The sequence below is a fragment of the Mesoplodon mirus genome, assembly GCF_964341445.2.
Source record: "Mesoplodon mirus genome assembly, chromosome: 15".
NCBI lineage: Eukaryota > Metazoa > Chordata > Mammalia > Artiodactyla > Ziphiidae > Mesoplodon > Mesoplodon mirus.
Window position 1 is genome coordinate 77,994,259 of NC_138991.1, and position 24,200 is coordinate 78,018,458.

Consider the following 24,200-nt stretch of genomic DNA (forward strand, 5'->3'; position numbering starts at 1 on the left):
ACAGTGTGTGGTTATTTGGGTTGATTCTAGAGTGGGCCTATGGCAAGTAGACCTGCTATGTGCACTCCTGTATGTCTTTTGGTAATGGGTAAGCATTGGAATTTGAGTTTTCAATCTTGGACTTGTTGAGAACGGGAGATTCACCCATCCTATCATTTCATGAGCAGGAACCTTGGATAAACATAAAGAGTTGGAGGACCTTGTGGCTAAGTTCCTGAATGTAGAAGCTGCTATGGTCTTTGGGATGGGATTTGCAACGAACTCAATGAATATCCCTGCACTCGTTGGAAAGGTGAGAATTTGTTAACATAATTGTCTTCTGCTGTGTTATTCCTAAGACATAACTCTGAGCAGGTCCTTTGTTAGACGTATGACTGAGAAGTTTCTTTTCTTAGGCTTGGATGTTCAGCTTTTTGAATACATGTACTGTTACCGACCAAGATGCCTGGCCTCCTTAATCAATAGAAATTGATAAGAGGCCAGACAAGAGATTCAGGCAAGGCTTTATTGGGGTCCCTGCTGCAGCAGCGGGGGAGCTCGTCCCCAAGGAGGGGTCGAGCTAGTTCTTCATATGGGGTGAGGATAGGGGCAGGTCCCAGGGTAAGGCCAGAGGGGTGGCTTAGGAGGTTTGCCCACTGCTTTGGTGGTGTTGTGTGCAAGAGGCATATGTGGTACCCTGCTTTTGCTTCCGGCTCTTCCGAAGTGGCAGCTGGGTTTTTTGGTCTTTTTGTATCTTGTTGTCCATAACTTGCCCCAGCTGCACAAGCACACAGTTATTTTTAGTCCCATATAGTTTCTTTGTATCTTGTTGCACAAGGAGATGAAGAGGTTTGTCCAGGTGCAAGCATTGCAGCAAAGAGTCCCAGGTTCCAGGTCCCAGCCTGTCTAAGTACCAGCTGAGTCCAGCAAATCTCTTCATCATGATATCTGGTTATAGAATTGCAGCCCTAGATGGGAGTCAAACTTCCTCTTCAGTGACCATTTTGCAAAATCAATTAAATTTTTAGGTCCCCGAGTCACCATGTTCAGCATAACAAATGCTTATTAAGCATTTATTTTAACAAAACATTTTTCTTGTGTTATTTGTCCCTTTATTCATTCAATAAGTCGCTTATTGAGAATCTACTGTGTTCTCATATGAGGCAAGTTACAGAGCATACAGAGATGAACAAGACCTTTGCCCTGTAAATTCATGTAGTTTCTAATGGGGGTAATAACACACCAAATAACATAGGATAAATACCCCAGAAAAGGAGTGTCCATAAATGGGGAAGGACAAAAGAGTTGTCCCCTAACTCTTCTCGAGAAAGGCTGATGCTTGTGCAAAGTAGGTGACATGAGAACAGAATCTGTTACTTATCTGTTTAGATAAGTAAGTTATTTTCTTAAGACAAGGAAGAGTGAGCAGCATGTGTGAAGCACTGAGATTTGGAAGAATTAGAACATAGGAGAGTGGATGAAGAAGAGACCAGAGGTGAAGGCAGTTACCAAATTGTAAAGAGCCTTATAGTGTAAATCATGCTAGAGTGTTGGGAATTCTCCTGGAGAAAAATGAAGAGTTGGTTTGTTCATTTTAAGTAAGCAAGTGCCATAATCAGATTTATGTTTTTAAAAATCTGACTCATGACAACTAATATAAAGCAGTATATGATCTTTGATTGGATTCTGCATTGAAAAAAATAGAAGGAAAGGTAACATCTGTAAAAGGCATCAAGACATTTTTAGGACAGTTGGAAAAATTTGAATTTGAACTGTATATTAGATGATAGCATTGTATTAATGTTTAATTTCAAAGGTGTGATAATTGCATTGTGATCATGTAGGAGAATGTCCTTTTTCCTAGGAGACACGTGCTAAAGAATTTCAGGGTGAGGTATCATGAGGTTTACAAGTAACTCAAATGTCCACCAAAAAAATTATAAATACACACACAATGTCTGGGGTATGGAGATGTGAGAATTTTGCTGGCTTTGGCCTCAAAAACTTAAAAATGTATCATGTGTGAGATTTCTAAAATATAAGGGAGAACTCTAAGATTCTGGGTGGTCATAAAAAAAAGGTCTTTATTTTTAATTTTTTTGCATGTCTCTGCATTTTGAGTCTACTTGAGCAATTTCATAATTTAGAAATCTTTAAATTAATAAAGAAAAATAATTTTACAAACAGTAATTTATATAAGCAGTAAATTAGAGTGACCTTCTCTCTTTGCCTCAGACTGAATTGCCATCCATACTTTTCCAGATGCAAAGTTTTTAACTGTAAAGCAGTGATGCCTCTGTCTACGTGGATGTTAATATAGTAGGGAATGAGAATCAGAAAACAAGAGCTTGAAATGTTTTGCAGAAATTATCCCTGCCTTCCAGTAAAAGTGCCCTGAAACCATTCCAAATAATCCAGCATGGGATTGAAAAGCCCCAGCAAATCCACAACCCACCCAAAATCATATTAGTTTTCCTCCCAACCATCAATCCTTTAGACTCTACCCGGTGCTTAACTAAGATCTTGGATGACCTCCTCTGCTGAAAACTATATGCAAATGTTTCAAAAAGTGTTAACCCTTAACAGATCCCCAACCCCATCAGCAAATTGCTCTAGAGGATTTTATCCACATAGACACCAGTTTAAACTCTTGGACTTTTAAAATTAAAGAGGGTTTTGGAGAATCTGTGTTATAGATCTTGAAGTGAGTTCCTGTTCCCACATGTTGTTTTCCCTTCATTTTATTTATTGGCCTATGTTTCATGTGCTTGTTTTCTACCAGGGATGCCTCATTTTAAGCGATGAGTTAAACCATGCATCTCTTGTGCTTGGGGCCCGACTCTCGGGTGCAACCATAAGGATCTTCAAACACAACAGTGAGTATCTGTGTTTTTATCCAATAGATACCTCTTGCTTCTAGACAAAAGTAAAGATTATTGATGGGGCTTAGTCCTTGCTCTTCGACCTGGGAGCTTAGCTAATGAAACACAGTCATGTTTATACTCACTACTGGCTTGTTAACCTCCGGTGACCTGGAACAAATGGTTGAACTGCATTAAACACACAGATTGCTAAGTGTAACCCAAACATGTTAGTGTCTCTGTCATTAGTGGTCTTCCAGTGCGGCCTCTGAAGCCATGACTGAGCTCTTAGACTGCACGTAACTATCAGAAGTGTGATAATGCCTCCTCTTTTGTAACTCTGCCTTGAGAAAGTTTAAAGACTTAAGTTTTTTTTTTTTCATTGAAGCACAGTCGATTTACAGTGTTGTGATAATTTCTGCTGTAGAGCAAAGTGACTCGCTTATATATGCATTCTTTTTAATATTCTTTTCCATTATGGTTTATCTCGGGATGTTGGATGTAGTTCTCTGTGCTGTACAGTAGTACCTTGTTGTTTATCCATTCTATACATAATAGTTTGCATCTACTAACCCCAAACTCCCAGTCCACCTCTCCCCCCCTCCCCCTCCCCCTTGGAGGGCCACAAGTCTGTTCTCTCTGTCTGTGAGTCTGTCTCTGTTTTGTAGATAGGTTCATCTGTGTCATATTTTAGATTCCACATATAAATGATATTATACGGTATTTGTCTTTCTCTTTTGACTTACTTCACTTAGTATGATAATCTCTAGTTGCATCCATATTGCTGCAAATGGTATTATTTCATTCTTTTTTATGGTTGAGTTGTATTCCATTGTGTACATGCACCATATCTTCTTTTTTTTTAACGTTTTTATTGGAGTATAATTGCTTTACAATGGTGTGTTAGTTTCTGCTTTATAACAAAGTGAATCAGTTATACATATACATATATCCCCATATCTCTTCCCTCTTGCATCTCCCACCCTCCCACTCTCCCTATCCCACCCTTCAAGCTGGCCACAAAGCAAGGAGCTTATCTCCCTGTGCTATTCGATTGCTTCCCACTACCTATCTATTTTACATTTGGTAGTGTTTATATGTCCATATATACACTAACTCTCTCTCACTTTGTCCCAGCTTACCCTTCCCCCTCCCAGTGTCCTCAAGTCCATTCTCTAGTAGGTCTGTGTCTTTATTCCCATCTTGCCCCTAGGTTCTTCATGACTTTTTTTTTTTTTTAGATTCCATATATATGTGTTAGCACACAGTATTAGTTTTTCTCTTTCTGACTTACTTCACTCTGTAGGACAGACTCTAGGTCCATCCACCACACTACAAATAACTCAATTTCGTTTCTTTTCATGGCTGAGATATATTCCATTGTATATATGTGCCACATCTTCTTTATCCATTCAACTGTTAATGGACACTTAGGTTGCTTCCATGTCCTGGCTACTGTAAATAGAGCTGCAATGAACATTGTGGAACATGACTCTTTTTGAATTATGGTTTTCTCAGGGTATATGCCCAGTAGTGGGATTGCTGGGTCGTATGGTAGTTCTATTTTTAGTTTTTTAAGGAACCTCCATACTGTTGTCCATAGTGGCTGTGTCAATTTACATTCCCACCAACAGTGTATGAGGGTTCCGTTTTCTCCACACCCTCTCCAGCATTTACTGTTTGTAGATTTTTTGGTGATGGCTATTCTGACCAGTGTGAGATGAGATCTCATTGTAGTTTTGAATTGCATTTCTCCAGTGATTAATGATGTTAAACATTCTTTCATGTGTTTGTTGGAAATCTGTATATCTTCTTAGAAATGTATATTTAGGTCTTCTCCCCATTTTTTGGATTGGGTTTTTTGTTTTTTTTGATATTGAGCTGCATGAGCTGCTTGTAAATTTTGGAGACTAATCCTTTATCAGTTGCTTCATTTGCAAATATTTTCTCCCATTCTGAGGGTTGTCTTTTCATCTTGTTTATGGCATCTTTGCTGTGCAAAAGCTTTTAAGTTTCATTAGGTGCCATTTGTTTCTTTTTGTTTTTATTTCCATTTCTCTAGGAGGTGGGTCAAAAAGGATCTTGCTGTGATTTATGTCATAGAGTGTTCTGCCTATGTTTTCCTCTAAGAGTTTGATAGTGTCTGGCCTTATATTTAGGTCTCTAAACCATTTTAAGTTTATTTTTGTGTATGGTGTTAGGGAGTGTTCTAATTTCATTCTTATACATGCAGCTGTCCAGTTTTCCCACCTCCACTTATTGAAGAGGCTGTCTTTCCTCCACTGTATATTCTTGCCTCCTTTATCAAAGATAAGGTGACCATATGTGGGTGGATTTATCTCTGGGCTTTCTATCCTGTTCCATTGATCTATATTTCTGTTTTTGTGCCAGTACCATATTGTCTTGATTACTGTAGCTTTGTAGTATAGTCTGAAGTCAGGGAGGCTGACTCCTCCAGCTCCCTTTTTCTTTCTCAAGATTGCATTGGCTATTCGGGGTCTTTTGTGTTTCCATACATATTGTGAAATTTTTTGTTCTAGTTCTGTGAAAAATGCCAGTGGTAGTTTGATAGGGATTGCATTGAATCTGTAGATTGCCTTGGGTAGTATAGTCATTTTCACAATGTTGACTCTTCCTATCCAAAAAGCATGGTATATCTCTCAATCTATTTGTATCATCTTTAATTTCTTTCATCAGTGTCTTATAATTTTCTGCATACAGGTCTTTCATCTCCTTAGGTAGGTTTATTCCTAGGTATTTTATTCTTTTTGTTGCAATGGTAAATGGGAGTGTTTCCTTAATTCCTCTTTCAGATTTTTCATCATTAGTGTATAGGAATGCAAAAGACTTCTGTGCAATAATTTTGTATCCAGCTACTTTACCAAATTCATTAATTAGTTCTAGTAGTTTTCTGGTAGCATCTTTAGGATTCTCTATGTATAGTATCATGTCATCTGCAAACAGTGACAGCTTTACTTCTTCTTTGCTGGTTTGGATTCCTTTTCTTTCTTTTTCTTCTCCGATTGCTGTGGTTAAAACTTCCAAAACTATGTTGAATAATAGTGGTGAGGGTGGGCAACCTTGTCTTGTTCCTGATCTTAATGGAAAAGGTTTCAGTTTTTCACCATTGAGGACGATGCTGGTGGTGGGTTTGTCATATATGGCCTTTATTATGGTGAGGTAAGTTCCCTCTATGCCTTCTTTCTGGAGAGTTTTTATCATAAATGGGTGTTGAATTTTGTCAAAAGCTTTCTCTGTATCTATTGAGATGATCATATGGTTTTCTCCCTCAATTTGTCAATATGGTGTATCACATTGATTGATTTGTGTATATCAAAGAATCCTTGCATTCCTGGGATAAACCTCACTTGGTCATGGTGTATGATCCTTTTAATGTGTTGTTGGATTCTGTTTGCTAGTATTTTGTTGAGGATTTTTGCATCTATTGAGGATTTTTGCATCTATTTTTGCATCACTGATTTTTCATCAGTGATATTGGTCTGTAGTTTTCTTTGTTTGTGAAATCTTTGTCTGCTTTTGGTATCAGGGTGATGGTGGCCTCATAGAATGAGTTTGGAAGTGTTCCTCCCTCTGCTATATTTTGGAAGAGTTTGAGAAGGATAGGTGTTAGCTCTTCTCTAAATGTTTGATAGAATTAACCTGTGAAGCCATCTGGTCCTGGGCTTTTGTTTGTTGGAAGATTTTAAGTCACAGTTTCAATTTCAGTGCTTGTGACTGGTCTGTTCATATTTTCTCTTTCTTCCTCATTCAGTCTCAGAATGTTGTGCATTTCTAAGAATTTTTCCATTTCTTCCAGGCTGTCCATTTTATTGGCAGATAGTTGCTTCTAGTAATCTCTCATGATCCTTTGTATTTCTGCAGTGTCAGTTGTTACTTCTCCTGTTTCATTTCTAATTCTATTGATTTGAGTCTTCTTTTTTTTCTTGATGAGTCTGGTAATGGTTTATCACTTTTGTTTATCTTCTCAAAGAACTAGCTTTTAGTTTTATTGATCTTTGCTATTGTTTCCTTCATTTCTTTTTCATTTATTTCTGATCTGATCTTTATGATTTCTTTCCTTCTGCTAACTTTGGGGTTTCATTGTTCTTATTTCTCTAAATTGCTCTAGGTGTAAGGTTAGGTTGTTTATTTGAGATGTTTCTTGTTTCTTAAGGTAGGATTGAATTGCTATAAACTTACCTCTTAGAACTGCTTTTGCTGTATCCCATAGGTTTTGAGTTGTCATGTTTACATTGTCATTTGTTTCTAGGTATTTTTTGATTTCCTCTTTGATTTCTTCAGTCATCTCTTGGTTATTAAGTACTGTATTGTTTAGCCTCCATGTGTTTGTATTTTTTACAGATTTTTTCCCTGTAATTGATATCTAGTCTCATAGCGTTGTGGTCAGAAAAGATACTTGATACGATTTCAATTTTCTTAAATTTACCAAGGCTTGACTTGTGACCCAAGACATGATCTATTCTGGAGAATGTTCCATGAGCACTTGAGAAGAAAGTGTATTCTGTTGTTTTTGGATGGAATGTCCTAGAAATCTCAATTAAGTCCATCTTGTTTAATGTATCTTTTAAAGTTTGTGTTTCCTTATTTATTTTCATTTTGTATGATCTGTCCATTGGTGAAAGTGGGGTGTTAAAGTCCCCACTATGATTGTGTTACTGTCAGTTTCCCCTTTTATGGCTGTTAGCATTTGCCTTATGTATTGAGGTGCTCCTATTTTGGGTGCATAAATATTTACAATTGTTATATCTTCTTGGATTGATCCCTTGATCTTTATGTAGTGTCCTTCTTTGTCTCTTGTAATAGTCTTTGTTTTAAAGTCTATTTTGTCTGATATGAAAATTGCTACTCCAGCTTTCTTTTGATTTCCATTTGCATGGACTATCTTTTTCCATCCCCTCACTTTCAGTCTGTATGTGTCCCTAGGTCTGAAGTGGGTCTCTTGCAGACAGCATATATATGGGTCTTGTTTTTATATCTATTCAGCCAGTCTATGTCTTTTGTTTGGAGCCTTTACTCCATTTACTATTTTTTTTTTTTTTTTTTTTTGCGGTACGCGGGCCTCTCACTGTTGTGGCCTCTCCCGTTGCAGAGCACAGGCTCTGGATGCGCAGGCTCAGCAGCCATGGCTCACGGGTTTAGCCACTCCACGGCACGTGGGATCTTCCCAGACCGGGGCACGAACCCGTGTCCCCTGCATCAGCAGGCGGACTCTCAACCACTGCGCCACCAGGGAAGCCCTCCATTTACTTTTAATGTAATTATTGATATGTATGTTCCTATTACCATTTTCTTAATTGTTTTGGGTTTCTTATTGTAGGTCTTTTCCTTCTCTTGTATCTCCTGCCTAAAGAAGTTCCTTTAGTATTTGTTGTAAAGCTGGTTTGGTGATGCTGAATTCTATTAGCTTTTGTTTGTCTGTAAAGGTTTTAATTTCTCCGTCAAATCTGAATGAGGTCCTTGCTGGATAGAGAAATCTTGCTTGTAGGTTTTTCCCTTTCATCACTTTAAATATGTCCTGCCTCTCCCTTCTGGCTTGCAGAGTTTCTGCTGAAAAATCAGCTGTTAACTTTATGGGGATTCCCTTGTATATTATTTATTGTTTTCCCCTTGCTGCTTTTAATATTTTTTCTTTGTATTTAATTTTTGATAGTTTGGTTAACATGTGTCTTGGTATGTTTCTCCTTGAATTTATCCTATATGGGACTCTCTGTGCCTCCTGGACTTGATTAACTATTTCCTTACCCATATTAGGGAAGTTTTCAACTATAATCTCTTCAAATATTTTCTCAGTCCCTTTCTTCTTCTTTTCTTCTTCTGGGACCCCTATAATTCAAATGTTGGTGCAATTTATGTTGTTCCAGAAGTCTCTGAGACTGTCCTCAATTCTTTTCATTCTTTTTTCTTTATTCTGCTCTGCAGTATTTATTTCCACTATTTTATCTTCCAAGTTACTTATCCATTCTTCTGCTTCAGTTATTCTGCTATTGATTCCTTCTGGAGAATTTTTAATTCCATTTATTGTGTTTTTCATGATTGTTTGCTCTTTAGTTCTTCTAGGTCCTTGTTAAACGTTTCTTGTATTTTCTCCATTCTACTTCTAAGATTTTGGATCATCTTTACTATCATTATTCTGAATTCTTTTTCAGGTAGACTGCCTATTTCCTCTTCATTTGGTTGGTCTGGTGGGTTTTTACCTTGCTCCTTCATCTGCTGTGTGTTTCTTTGTTCTCATTTTGCTTAACTTATGGTATTTGGGGTATCCTTTTTACAGGCTGCAGATTCGTAGTTCCCGTTGTTTTTGGTGTCTGCCCCCAGTGGCTGAGGTTGGTTCAGTGTGTTGTGTAGGCTTCCTGGTTGAGGGGACTAGTGCCTGTGTTCTGGTGGACGAGGCTGGATCTTGTCTTTCTGGTAGGCAGGTCCACATCTGGTGGTGTGTTTTGGTGTGTCTGTGACCTTATTATGATTTTAAGCAGCCTCTCTGCTAATGGGTGGGGTTGTGTTCCTGTCTTGCTAGTTGTTTGGCATAGGGTGTCCAGCACTGTAGCAAGCTGGTCTTTGAGTGGAGCTGGGTCTTGGCACTGAGATGGAAATCTCTGGGTGATTTTTGCCATTTGATATTACATGGAGCTGGGAGGTCTCTGGTGGACCAATGTCTTGAACTTGGCCCTCCCACCTCAGAGGCACAGCCCTGAAGCCTGGATGGAGCACCAAGAGCCTTTCATCCGCACGGCTGCTGGTGTTAGAGAGTCCCCCAAAGAGGTGGAGTTCCCTGGGGAGCAGGCACCAACGGCAGCCGCGTTTGGGAACCCTTTCTATGCAGAAGCCACTGGTAGTCGCACTATATCTTCTTTATCCATTCATCTGTAAATGGACATTTAGGTTGTTTCCATGTGAAGACTTAAGTTTTATGTTATTGTCAGGTAAAAAGTGATCTTGTTCCTTAGCCTAAATGCTTCCTTTCACTATCCCAACCCCCCCCGCCCACAAACACACACATAAACCATCTAGTCAGTGTCATTGCAGTGTCCTTTCAGGCTCCTGGGTGTGAGGTTTTGTGATGAGGTCAAGGCAACATGGGAAGTATTAGGAAATACTTAGAAGGAGGTGGTGGTGGACACCTGAGTTCTCTCGTCCAGTTCTGCCCTGGATTTTCTGCATCACCTTGTGTAGATCCTTTCCTCTTTCTTGTACTCAGTTTTCCAACTGCAAAATGAAGGTGTTCAACTATATGATGTGTAAGGATCCTCCTAGTTCAAAGTTCCTGATCCTAATTCTTTATTACTGTCATCAGAACTCTCCTTTCTTACTGTGTGCATGCATGTGTCCACACACACACACACACACACACACACACACACACACTTGTTTTCTCTCTCTTCTTTCTCACTGCTATTCTCTCCTGCTTTCCCTCCCCCTCTACTTTTCCCTGTTCCTCTTCCTTGGCACTCTCCCTTCATTCTCCAAGGAAGTAACAAAGATTGGAGTGAGAAGAAGAAAGCAAAGAAGTGAGGAAGAATTGTTCCAGTTCTGTCGTGCCCACCTCAAAGAAACCTCAAACTGTAAAACAATTATCCCCCAGGAGAAGAAAGCCAATGCATGGGAGCATTCCAAATTGACCCCCCTTTTCCAACTTGTAGAGTTATTCTGATGAAAAATTTCCTCTCACTGAGTGGGGTGAGTTCTGGCTATGCCTTTACTGAACCCCCTTCAGCGGCTGTGTGAGAAGAACACTCTGGAATGAAGTTCAGGGCCAGGAACTCTGCAAGAACCAGACTTGAGGCCCCTCAGACCTACAGCTCAACCCTGACCATTAGCTCAATGCTAATTCAAAATATGTTGACTCCATTTCTTAATGTTACATCAACCACTCAGTCTTTGCTTTCATCTCTGATAAGCCAAGTTTAGTTCCTCCAGTTCTGTTTCTTTTTCTTCATTTATCATCAATTGTCACATCCAGATTCAAATTATCTTCACAGTGTTGGGAATTCATATTTGGAGTAGACATCTTTCAGGGGTTCAAAAAATGAATTTATTAGGAGATGAAGGAAAATGCTTTTGACATTAGCTATGTGCTATGGCTTTTTGATTCTTTGGCAAGACAGGTAATTGGTGATCAAAAATTCTGTCTTCTTGAGGAAGGATAAAGGAAATAGTGGATAATTATTCAACTGTAGTTGCATCCATGGATATGATTAAACGTGATGATCTCACTCTTGGAGAGAACCATCTATCAATGGCAGCCTCTCATTTCTTCACTCAATTCTACTGAGGGCAATGGAATGTCACAGTCTTAGTTGCTCAATAGAAACATCTAGGAATATCTATGAAAGGTCAATGACTCGGTCTACCTACAGACCAAGTGAATCCAAATATTCAGGTTGGGACCAAGGCAGTTGCATTTCTTCAGAGCTCCCCACGTGATTCTGATGCACAGTTAGGGATATAAGCCCTAATACAATGTTATTTTCTAACCTCATTTAGTCTAAGCTGACCCTGGATCTTGCCAGTATACCCGGAGATATATCACCAGACACACATTGTCACATTATCTATCCTCAGGCTTCCTCTCACCATGATGAGCACTGTTTTACACTCCTGGTCTAAAGTTGGTAAAGGGAGTCACACAAAATGCAGAAAATGTGTTCTAAGCCAAAACTCACTAAGCATTTATTGAACAACTTTTCTGATTCAGGCACTATGTTAGGGCTTCAGAGAACTATAAAAATGATAAGGTAATATCTTAGCTAATGAGAGCTTACAATCTATTAGGAGGAGCAGATATATACAAAAGTAATTATCATGGGTTGCAGTGAAAAAGGGCCACGTGGTATCGGGCAGTGGTTAAGAGTAAAGACTTTGACAAATGTATCTTTTCACACTCACTGGAATAGTTAAAATCCAAAAGATGACAACATCAAATGTTGTCAGAGGTATAGAGCAATTAGAACACTCACCCATCCCATAACTGAAGTGTAAGTGGAACAACTCGTTTAGAAAACCCTTTGGCAAATCTTGTAAAGCTAAACACATCCCTATGCTATGACCCAGAAATCCCACAGCTCAGAATTCCCAGGAAAATGAAAGCATATGTCCACTAAAAGTTTGTGCAAGACTGTTCATAGGAACTTTATTCATAATAGTTCAAAACTGGAAACAACCCAAATATCTATCAATAGGAGAATAGAAAAAAAAATGCCTTATTCATATAATAGAAGACAATTCTACAATGAAAAAGGAATAAACTACTGATACAAAGTGGATGACTCTCAAGAAACATAATTTTTAATTAAATAAACCACATACAAAAGGGTACATACAGTATAAATTTGTTTATAGAAAACTCAAACCAGATAAAGCAACTCTATGGTGATATAAATCACAACAATACTTGCCTCTCCTTGTAGGGGAGGAAAATTGGTAAGAAGAGGCATGAACAACTTTCTGGGGTGATAGAAATGTTGTTATTTTGAGTGGGGTGATGCTCACGTTCTTATTAAAATTCATTGCGTTGTGTACTTAAGATTTATACATTTCCTTGTAAATAAATTTTCCTAAGTTGTTAATTATCATACAGCATATATAAATTTAAAACCATCAATTTGGTATTTTTTCAAAAATGTATAGGCCTTGATCCAAACATTAGTGTCCTTGTTCTGTAGCCTATTATCATATGGTCCTAGGAAAATTACTTAACCTTCTTGGATCTCTATTTACTAATTCCAAAAATAATCTCTATTATGATCCTTGATTCATGGTATGCTGGAGAAGGAATATAAAGTGCTTAGCACAATACCTGGTAATAGAAACTACTGAATTGTTTGTACCTGCTGTGTTATTATGATTATTATTATCCTCGTCATTGTCATCACCAGCGCCACTAAGGGATAGTAGAGAACATTATGGTGACCCAGAAGAATGCAGAGGTCATCTCATTAAAGGGATTGCATGAAATGCATAGCATTTGCCATAGACTTTGAAGGATTAGGAGAATTCTAATCAGGGGTGAGGGAAAGGACGTTTCAAACAGAAGACTAATCTGCAGTGTGCAAAGACAGCAAGACCCCCAAGTGTGTCCTGAGTGTGGGGCTGAACTACTGGAGAAGAACCTTAAAATTAAGGCCTTGGCCAGTTAATGTAGAGCCACAAAGACATGTATATAAGCCAAGATGTATGTACTTCAAGAAGCAAGGAAATGTGCCTGTTCTGCTGTGTGCCATGCTGTCCCTTGGAGGGATGAGCTTTGCTCACAGCATTTAGTAGCCCTCCCAGGTGTCCAGGGGAGATGAAAACAGAGATACAAGCAACTTTGAGTTAAAACTTTGAACAGCATCAGATGGAAAAGATTTGTCTTTATGGATTGTAAAGATCAGCTCTCCTCAAAGCAGTTCTCTTATCCCTTTAATGATTCAGGAACCAATTCCAATGTGTGTGGAGTTCTCTACACCACCAAGAAATTCTGCAACAATTGTTGGGCATCCAACAATTCAACTTAATTCTGATACTATCTACCTGGTGACATCATCAGACTCCACAGGTCTGTCCCCATTTCAGATGCCAATCTCACCTCCAGGTTGTCACCTGTACTTCTGAGTGACCAGCTAAAAATCAGAAGTTCCCATCACCCTCTCCTTTAGGTTCAACTAATTTGCTAGAGCAGCTCACAAAACTCAGGAAGCCAGATTACTTACTAGATTATCATCTAACTATAAAAGGTTATAACTCAGTAACAGCCAGATGGAAGAGATGCACAGGGCAAGGTGGGTGGGAAAGCATGCAGGAGCTTCCACAACCTCTCCCTGAATCTCCAGGTTTGTTTCATCAACCCAGAAGCTCTCTGAACCCCATCCTTCTGGGGGTTTATGGAGGTCTCATTGGCACAATTGATTAAATCATTGGCCATTGGCCAATGGTGATTGAACTCAATCTCCAGTCCCTAACCCTCCCCAGAGCTTGGAAGGAAAGACTGAAAATTCCAACCCTCTAATCATTGGTCAGTTCCCCTGGCAACCAGCCTCCATCCTTAGGTGCTTTCCAAAAGTCATCTCATTAACATAACAAAAGACACCAATATAGCTTTCAGCACTTAGGAAATTCTAAGTGTTTTAGGAGCTATGTGCCAGGAACAGTGTAGTGGATGAAGACCAAATACATCATTTCTTATTACAAATTGCAATATCTCACCTTCTCTATCTGGATTTATCATTTGGAATTCAGCCCAAATTGTACCATTCACCAGTCTTCCCTTGGAAATTCTATAGAGGTGATGATGATAGATAGATAGATGATAGATAGGTAGATAGGTAAATAGATAGATAGATAGATAATAGATAGATGATAGAATGATAAAGTAAATGGGATTCAGTGTTAATAGATGAATCTGGATAAAATGTACCTAGGTGTTCTTTGTAGTATTCTTATTCTTGCAAATATTTTTGTTAAGTTTGAAATTATTTTCAGACAAAATTGTAATTCCTTAATCTTTTGCCAAAATTATAATTCAGGGATTTCATTTTATCTTCCAATTTTACACAGCTCTTAAAACATTCAGTAACTTAATCCTCGCGCTCTCTCTTTATACCCCCAGATAATAGATCAGTTTTTATCTATATCTTTTTTTTTTTTTTTCCCTGCGGTACACGGGCCTCTCACCGTTGTGGCCTCTCCCGTTGCGGAGCACAGGCTCCGGACGCGCAGGCTCAACGGCCATGGCTCATGGGCCCAGCCGCTCCGCGGCATGTGGGATCTTCCCAGACCGGGGCACGAACCCGTGTCCCCTGCATCGGCAGGCGGACTCTCAACCACTGCGCCACCAGGGAAGCCCTATCTATATCTTTATAATACATGTTCTCTGTGGTTATTTTATACCAGCAAATAGCACTTATTGAGAATTTACTCTGTGTCAGATGCTGAGCTAATAACATTCTCTTATGTATTTATTTAACCCTGTGGATGGTCCTCATTTACAGGTGAGGAGATTCAGGCCTAAATAGGTTGTTGAATACCTGTCCAAGATCATAGAGCCCCTCAGTGGTGAAGCCTGGCACTGTCTGTACAAATCCTGCTTTTCCCAATTAAGAATCGCATGCGGTGAGGGTCAGAGTCCATCATTTAATCCATAACATTCTGTTATGTATGAACTGCTGTGGCTCTTTAGTTCTCTGTGGGAGGTAGAATAATGGTCCCCCAACATGCCTGTGTCTTAATCCCCAGAGCCTGTGACCATATTATATTTTGTGATAAAGGGGAATGAAGGATCCAGATGGAATTCAGGTTGCTACTCAGATAATCTTAAAGTAAAGGATTGCACGGGGTCCAGGGTAATCACAGGGTCCTTAAATGTGGAAAAGAGAAACAGAAGAGTGAGTGTCAGAGTGATGCCATGTGAGAAAAACTTCAAGCCATTGCTGGCTTTGGAGATCAAAGAAACCACAGCCAATGAATGCCAGAAGCCTCGAGAAGCAGCAAGAAGCAAGAAAATGGGTCCCCCCCGACCCAGCTTCCAGAAAGGAAAGCACCTCGACTTGGTTTTAGCCCAGTAAGACCCATTTCAGAGTTTTGGCCTCCAGAACTGTAAGATAATTTGTGTTTCATAAATCCCTACGTTTGTGTTAATTTTTTCCAGCAGCTGTAAGACACTAATACACTTTCATTCTCAGGTACACAGATCCCTTGTTCTCACTCACTAATGTGCTCAACAGGACTTTTACCCATGAACAACTGTCCCTGCTGTTGTATTCACACCACAGAAACAGCCACCTTTGAGAGCAAGGCTACCTCCAGGGTCCTTGAAACGACTTCTCACTTGAGAGGTCCTGGAGGTGAGATGGCATATGGAGGGGAAAATAATTAAATGGAGTCCTAATAGGTAAGGCATCAGTTGCTGCTGGCGCTCTTTCTTGCTTTACTATTCCCAGGATAATACTAAACACCTCAGTGAACAATGATGCTTTAATCCTTAATACGTATCCATGCAGACTGAAATGATAACGTGGAGATTTTTTGAAGGATCTGCAGAAGATGAAAGTTGCCTTCCTATGTGTGCAGGAGGCATGCAACCAGCCCAGATAGGAGCTAATAACTTATGAGACGGAGTTTAAGAATGGCCTCCTAAACTGGAATGTTCTTAAACATCAGGATTATGGGATTTCATACAACTACACTTGCTCTGCTTTCCTGGACTTTGCTCCACCTGTGTCCTCTGCTTATATCTTAAGGATACTCTCCTGACTTTGGGGGGAGAAGAGGTCCTATTTTTATGTAGATCAATACTGGAGGATACCCACTTGTTATTTAGAGCCATAGTACATAAATCAGGATTCTGGGCCCTTGAATTTTTGTATTCTGTATGCGAAAAATATATCTGAAGTGTAATCAAACCATTGCAGACCATCGTAATAAACTTTGAATCCTATGTGACCTGGATTGACCAATAACTTCAAGTTATTCATCATTTCTTTATTTCCCACAAAATCAGAATGAGGAACTGAACAAATTCAGAACACACAAAAGCTAACTCTCTAAGGAAAAGTAGACAACTCAGAAGTGCAGTTTTAGCAGAATTTATCACCAGGGATTATTTCTTCCTGGATTGCAAATGTTACAATTACAGTCAGCCCTCCATTTCTGCATGTTCCACATCCACCAGATTCAACCAACTACAGATGGAAAATATTTGGGAAAAAAATTCCAGAAAGTTACAAAAAGCAAAACTTTATCGCATGCTGGCAACTATTTATACAGCATTTACATTGTATTAGGTATTATATAAATAACCTAGAGATGATTTAAAGTATATGGGAGGTTGTGCGCAAGTTATATGCAAACACTATGCCATTTTATAAAAAGGACTTGAGCATCTGCAGATTCGTGTGTCCACAGGGGCTCCTGAAACCAATCCCCCCTGGATACCAAGGGACGACTGTACTGAGATCCTAACTCCCATTTATTCAGCATTCACTGCTGCCAAGCACTACATTAAGCCCTTTATATAATCACCCATTTAAATTTAACAAAAATCCAGGTTCCTGTTTCTCTTCATTATTCCTACTTATTAAGAGAAAACAACACTCAAAGTGATTGAATGACCTGCCCAAGGACACACGCATGACATATGGTGGTGAGAGTCAAAATTCAAACCCAAGTCTGTTGCTCTTGTCTTGGTTCATTTCCCCTAGGAGCAGACCTGAGACATGGATGTGAAGGCAAGTCGTTTATTTAGGAAGTGATCCCAGGACGCAAGCAGAGAAGCAGGGGATGAAGACAGAGCAGGGGAGGCGGCCAATAAAGGGCGTGTTGTCAAGCATGTTAGCACAGTAAACACCTGGAGCTCAAGCCTACTAGGAAACTCTGGGTGCCAGTATAGACATGCCTCAGTGTTATCCCACCTGAGGGGTGGGAAATGGGATATTTATGCACCAGTCCCCGCTAGTGGTTGGTCCTGACTCAGGCTGAGTATGCTCCCACAGCCAGAAAAATATGTCTTGGACAAAGAATATCCTGTGTCTGCAATAAGGAGCTGGGCTGAGAGGATGCAGGTACATGAACAGCTCTAGATGGCATTCTTACCCACTCGCTAAGTCCAGCTACTTCCAGACCACACGTAGAACACAGAGAGCGGTGGGTTCTTATGTGAAAATCAATCTAGCGTGATGCCTTATCCTGTTAGTAACATGAACCTTAACTCAGAAGCTGAAGTTTGGCCTCTGAATCCCTCTGGCTACATGCTGAGAATATCTCCTTGCACTTTCTACTTTGGGCAGCTTCAGGAAATAGCCAACCCTTAGTTTGCCTTTGTGACTCATTGGTACCACAAAACAGACTCTCCAGCCATTTTACAGCACAAGCCGAGGCATCAACTCCAACCAGGGACCCACAGGCTTGGTCTCCTTCATGATTCTGGTGCATTGAGGAAACGGGTCCAAGTACCGTGGGGTACCCGGAGGCCTTTGGTAAACATGTCCTCTGGGCTGAGTATATTAGCACCCTGAGAATTCCAGGACCTCAAACCCTGGGTGAATTTTAACTCTCTGGAAAGGTCAACCACTTCTTTCAGAAATTTGGGGACATCAGAACTGAGTTATTTTTTTTCCTGTATCTGCTCACTTTACTGGTAAATGCATAGGATGTAGATCCTAGAACAATGTGTCCCAGCCTTTAAGGTACAAGGAGTCACCGTGGGAGTTCTTGTTGAAATGCAGACTTGGATTCGGTAGTGCTGGGTGGGGGCCTGAGCACCTGCATGTCTGAGAAACTCCCAGGCGATACTGATGTTGCTGGTGCAGGACTGTACTTGGAGCAGCAAGGCTGTAGGTAATCTCTGTACTCAAGTGAGTCACAAAGGGCTTCTTGAGCTGGTCTTGAAGAGGAGAAGCAGTCTTTTGAGCTAGGAGAGTTGCCATGAGGTCAGAGGAATGAGCAGGCCAAGAATTTGGAGTGGTTTAGGGGGAAAAAAAGTGGAGAGGAAGAACCAGGATTCTATCTAGAGGCATTTAAGGGCCAAGAGGAAGAAGAACAAAGGATGCAGTGTTTGTGGGAAAACTCTGAGCCTTACCTCTTCTGCGGAGTGAGGGCTCAGGAGTGTCATTTGAGTGGAAGGTCAAACCTATAAACATCACTTAGATTACTTTACAAGCCACGACATTTTCAAACTCAAGACTCCTGAACTAGGTTGTTTAACAAACGAAGCAATGGCCCCTATATCTTTTAACAGTAAGAGTATTCAACCCTTGTTGTAATGAAACTTTCACATGCACTCACTCCTCTTAGCTCCAACTTCACAAGTCACCTACCGATTATCCCCTTTCTACAGATGAAGAAAGAGGCACAAAGTGGTGAGGTGACTTGTTTAGAGACAGCTGGAAAAAGGCAGAGCTGGGATTTTTTTTTTTTTTTTTTTTTTTTTTTTTGTGGTACGCGGGCCTCTCCCTGTTGTGGCCTCTCCCGTTGCGGAGCACAGGCTCCGGACGCACAGGCTCAGCGGCCATGGCTCACGGGCCCAGCCGCTCCGCGGCATGTGGGATCTTCCCGGACTGGGACACGAACCCGTGTCCCCTGCATCGGCAGGCGGACTCTCAACCACTGCGCCACCAGGGAATCCCCCAGAGCTGGGATTTACATTGAGGAGGTCTGACTTCAGAGTTCCCATTTTGAAACACAATGAACTTTGACCTCCTTCCCACTCCCTGCCTCCCCCAGACGGTAGAGCGATGTATGAAATACTCCATAGCCTCCATCTCCCATGCAACTGTCCCGGGTCAGGGCAGTTGGGTTAGGCGGACGCAGCCAGCATTCACTGGGCGCCCTTGACTGCACCCTGACCTGAGACACAGGATCCAGGTGCTGACCCCTGGGCTCCCACAGTGCTCCCTGAATCAAGGCTCACCTTCCTGCACTGACCCCACTCCCCAGGGATCCTCTTCAGCATTGTGTCTAGTCCCACAGGCCCTTCTCTAAGGATCAGAGCCCTCCATGCTTCATCAGGCCCAGAGCCCAAGTGCGTGGGACACTCTGTCCCCGTGCATTAGGTTCTACCCATTCTTCACCTCAGGTGCCCAAGGCCAGAAGTTTCTGGGGTGACCCTCTCCCCTGGGTAAGTAGTCCCTGCCCCTAGCACCTACCTCACCCTCTGCCCAGCCCAGCTCCTCTGATCCCAGCTGCCTTTGCCTACTTCCAGGCAGCTCACTTTGCTTCTTTGACCTACAAAAGGCCACGTGACACCTGCAAACAGATTTGCAGACCCATTCGGAAGACCTGAACCAAAGTATGTATCCAAACTGCCTTGCAAAATGGAAGGCACCCATTTTTCTTTCTTTTTTAAAACTTTTTTTTATATTTATTTATTTATTTGGTTGTGCCGGGTCTTAGTTGCATCAGGAGGGCTCCTTAGTTGTGGCATGCGAACTCTTAGTTGTGACATGCATGTGGGATTTAGTTCCCTGAGCAGGGATCGAACCCATGCCCCCTGCATTGGGAGTGCAGAGTCTTATCCACTGCGCCACCAGGGAAGTCCCGCACCCATTTTTCAAGGCATCAGGAATGCCCTCATTGATCTCATGGAGGAGACTCTATAAATGTCACTTTGAGAGAAATATTTGCTTTGCTGGCCAGAACTGGACATTATGATTATGTTTTCCCCCAAAGACTACACAAGGGGGCAGTTCCCCACAAACCATCTTAAAAATAAGAATAGTTTATCATCATTCACAGTTGTTTAAGTACCTACTGCTTAAGAGTTCACATTTGGGCTCAACACTGAAGGATGAAACGGATTATCCCTGAAGGAACACGAGGAACAGGAAAAAGATGGGGGGAGGGCAAGGAATTAGAGTAACAAGTAGTATTTCTTCATCACCCAACCACCTTTTCACTTAAGAAATAGCTGTCGAGTGTCTATCCTGTGTAGGCATGAAAAGCTTTTGGCAAGAGGCCCACGGAGCAGGGAACAAGAGGACATACCTAAATGCAGGTGGAGGCAGGTTTCCTGGGGCTTCGAGTGATGAGGGTGAACCAGCAAGCACACTGGGCAGCACAAGGAAAGTGGAGGCTGTCCTTCAGCCCTGAGCACAGGCCCTAGATGGAGAGCAGGGCAGGGCACGGAGGGACGGCCAAGTTCTCGTGTCTCAACAAAAGCTCAGTTGCACAAGAGATGAGGAAAGAGGCAGGAGAAACGTGTTTTTGCTGTACAGCAAAGTAAGAAAGAAGCCAGAGACCTAGTTCTCATCTTTAGGAAGACACTTTTTGAACTACACCAACCTCCCTTCTGAGAAGGTTACAGCTTCTTTGTTGACTTGGGCTCTTTTCTCACAGGACTGTATGTGTAGTTTCCGCAGATCCCAGAGGCTTGCTGATATTATGAGGGTTTTGAATTGAAGGACAGGTGCAGGAACAGGCTCGCAGAGCATCATTGTCACCTAAGCCTGATTGGAGCTTTGGGCACATAGCTGGGCTCTCCCTGGGATTTAGGAATTCCCTAACCTGTGACAAACCAGGGCTGCTTTGCACCACAACATGGACCCCAGGCCACGTCTCATCACCCACCATGCCTGCTCCCTCCTCTCAGCCCATCACAAACCAAAGGACCCCACCTTGATGAGCCAGACTTGGTGGTGAATAATGCCTAAGGCATTGTTGGTACTCAAATTTGTGGTGATTACAAGTCCACAGTGTGTCATTATAACTTTGTAACATGATGGTACAGTAGCACTGTGTGGGTGAACCTTGATGGCGTCAACTGTAATCTTTTAATTTCTGTATCTCAGGATTTTCTCTATACTCTGACAAGAAGCTGGTTTGTTTGGGCTTAGGGTCTTTTTTTTTTTTTTTTTTTTTTTTGGTTGTTATTGGTTTTACAAACCTTCTGGCATGAGTTTGCTTATCTGAAAAAAAAACCCAAAACCTAATCATTCAGAGGTGTCATGAGGATTAACATAATGTGGGTATAAGTGCTTTAATAAGCATCATTATTTGAAAATCCCTTGCAGATGTTAGCATGTGATTTGCTGAAACAGTAGAACCTCATAAGGCCTGCAAGAACATAAACCACAATCCTCTGAATCCTATAGGTCTGTGACCCACACACTGTAGAATTATAGAGCAAGGACCTAAAAATCAGAAACTACCAGATGTTAACATGGGTCCAGAATCCCACAGTGAGTGAAGTCATATCTTTCTCTGTCTAGCTTCTGTGATTCTAAGAGGTTAGTGAGTTTGTCCCCCATGGCAGAACAGTGGCTGATTGATCTTCCCTTTGCTCAAGGATCCCAGTGTGTGGACACAGCGTTTTCAGAAGTTCCGCTAAAAGCTTCTCCTCATCGAACTCTCCATTCATGACAAACACGATGAGTCCCTGCCATCTGCGAAATGCAAAAAAACACATCAAGGTCTTTTGCAGGCTTGTTTTCTGTCCTGCCTGATATTAAAAGAATGGAGAGAAATTTCTCTTCTTTAGTGGGGTTCATTTAAACTCCCAAACTCAGGCTCTAACATGTATGTGACTCTCTTGATTGCATAAACAGTACTGTGATCTCTGTGTGTATAGATTTTCGAAAATCTTAGAATATTCACTTTTAAGTGACTGCTAATTTAGTTCACTTGGGTTTGCTTTTGAGTTTATTTTTGTGTATGGTGTTAGGGAGTGTTCTAATTTCATTCTTTTACATGTAGCTGTCCAGTTTTCCCAGCACCACTTATTGAAGAGACTGCCTTTTGTCCATTGTATATCCTTGCCTCCTTTGTCATAGATTAGTTGACCACAGGTACGTGGGTTTATCTCTGGGCTTCCTGTTCCACTGATCTATATTTCTGTTTGTGTGCCAGTACCATATTGTCTTGATAACTGTAGCTTTGTAGTATAGCCTGAAGTCAGGGAGGCTGATTCCTCCAGCTCTGTTTTTTGGGGGTTTGTTTGTTTGTTTGTTTGTTTGTGCGGTACGCGGGCCTCACCATTGTGGCCTCTCGCGTTGCAGAGCACAGGCTCCGGACACGCAGGCTCAGCGGCCATGGCTCACGGGCCTAGCTCCTCCATGACATGTGGGATCTTCCTGGACCGGGGCACGAACCCGTGTCCCCTGCATCGGCAGGTGGACTCTCAACCACTGCGCCACCAGGGAAACCCTCCAGCTCCGTTTTTTTCCCTCAAGACTGCTTTGGCTATTCGAGGTCTTTTGTGTCTCCATACAAATTTAAGATTTTTTGTTCTAGTTCTGTAAAAAATGCCATTGGTAATTTGATAGGGATTGCATGAATCTGTAGATTGCTTTGGGTAGTATAGTCATTTTCACAATAACGATTCTTCTAATCCAAGAACATGGTGTATCTCTCCATCTGTTTGTGTCATCTTTGATTTCTTTCATCAGTGTCTTATAGTTTTCTGAATACAGGTCTTTTGTCTCCTTAGGTAGGTTTATTCCTAGGTATTGTATTCTTTTTGCTGCAATGGTAAATGGTAGTGTTTCCTTAATTTCTCTTTCAGATTTTTCACCATTAGTGTATAGAAATGCAAGAGATTTCTGTGCATTGATTTTGTATCCTGCAACTTTACCACATTCATTGCTTAGCTCTGGTAGTTTTCTGGTGGCATCTTTAGGATTCTGTATGTATAGTATCATGTCATCTGCAAACAGTGACAGTTTTACTTCTTTTCCAATGTGTATTCCTTTTATTTCTTTTTCTTCTCTGATTGCCGCGGCTAGGACTTCCAAAACTATGTTGAATAATAGTGGTGAGTGCGGACATCCTTGTCTTGTTCCTAATCTTAGAGGAAATGTTTTCAGTTTTTCACCATTGAGAACGATTTTGGCTGCTGTGGCTTTGTCGTATGCGGACTTTGTTATGTGGAGGTCGGCTCCCTCTGTGCCCACTCTCTGGAGTCTGGGTTTGCTTTTATTACTATGACACCGGAGCCACACTCACCATGTGTCATTTCTGTATAAAAACTTGTAAATTCCAAGTCCCAGAAGGAAAAACTCTGTAAGTGGGTATACTTATATTCATCAGTTCTTTATTCCCTTCAGAGACTAACAGGCCTGTGGTGGAGTATAGAAAAGGGAGCTGCTTCCCCCAATCACATGGGTTACTTCAACATTTTAGGAACCCAGCCGAAAGCAAAATGTCTAAAGATGAACGTTTGTTATCCCTGAAATTCTCAAAATAAGAAAGCTGCTTTCTGTTTCCTTGGCTGCCATCTAGTGGTCAGTGATGTAGTGACACTAAAACAACACCATCTTACGTGAAGACTCAGAGGATATATCTGCCTGTCTTTAACCTAGAGGGATGGGATAGGGAGTGTGGGAGGAAGACTCAAGAAGGAGGAGATATGGGGATATATGTATACGTATAGCTGATTCACTTTGTTATACAGCAGAAACTAACACACCTTTGTAAAGCAATTATACCCAATAAAGGTGTTTTTTTAAAAAAGCTAAAAACAGTTAATTAAAGAAATATTACTGCAGGCATGAGGCAATTATCCTTTCTCATAATTCCTATTTAGATCCCAAAGTGTCATTCCCTTTCCTGTTTCCTGGTCTACAATCTTTTCCATGAAAAGACAAGTGATTCAACTATCATATATCACTTTAGCTCTAGCACTCTGCGTTAGGACTAGGGCTAAAAGGATGAATAAGATAAGGTCCCTGCCTTCCCTGGAGGAGAGACATGAACTCAAATAATGAGCAGTGTGATGAGTGCTTAAATCCAGGATAGATGAGTCATCAAGGACACAAAGAAGAAAGAAAATCTGTTCTATTGGCCAAAAGAGTTTGAGTGGACGCTTGCGTGGTGGGTGGAGGTTCTCCAGACAGACAAGAGTGGGGAAGCATGTAAGAGAGATGGGAGGCTGTG

General features: G+C 41.1%; 1 protein-coding gene across 2 annotated transcripts in view; it reads left to right on the forward strand.

Moving 5' to 3' along the window:
• SPTLC3 (serine palmitoyltransferase long chain base subunit 3) overlaps nt 1–24,200 on the forward strand; it is a 133,378-nt gene that overhangs the window by 55,143 nt on the left and 54,035 nt on the right. For both annotated transcript variants that reach the window (XM_082645295.1, XM_082645296.1), the window contains 2 exons: nt 168–292; nt 2,762–2,855. In XM_082645295.1, the coding sequence (XP_082501421.1) occupies nt 168–292; nt 2,762–2,855 (219 nt within the window). The remainder of the gene's footprint in view (nt 1–167; nt 293–2,761; nt 2,856–24,200) is intronic.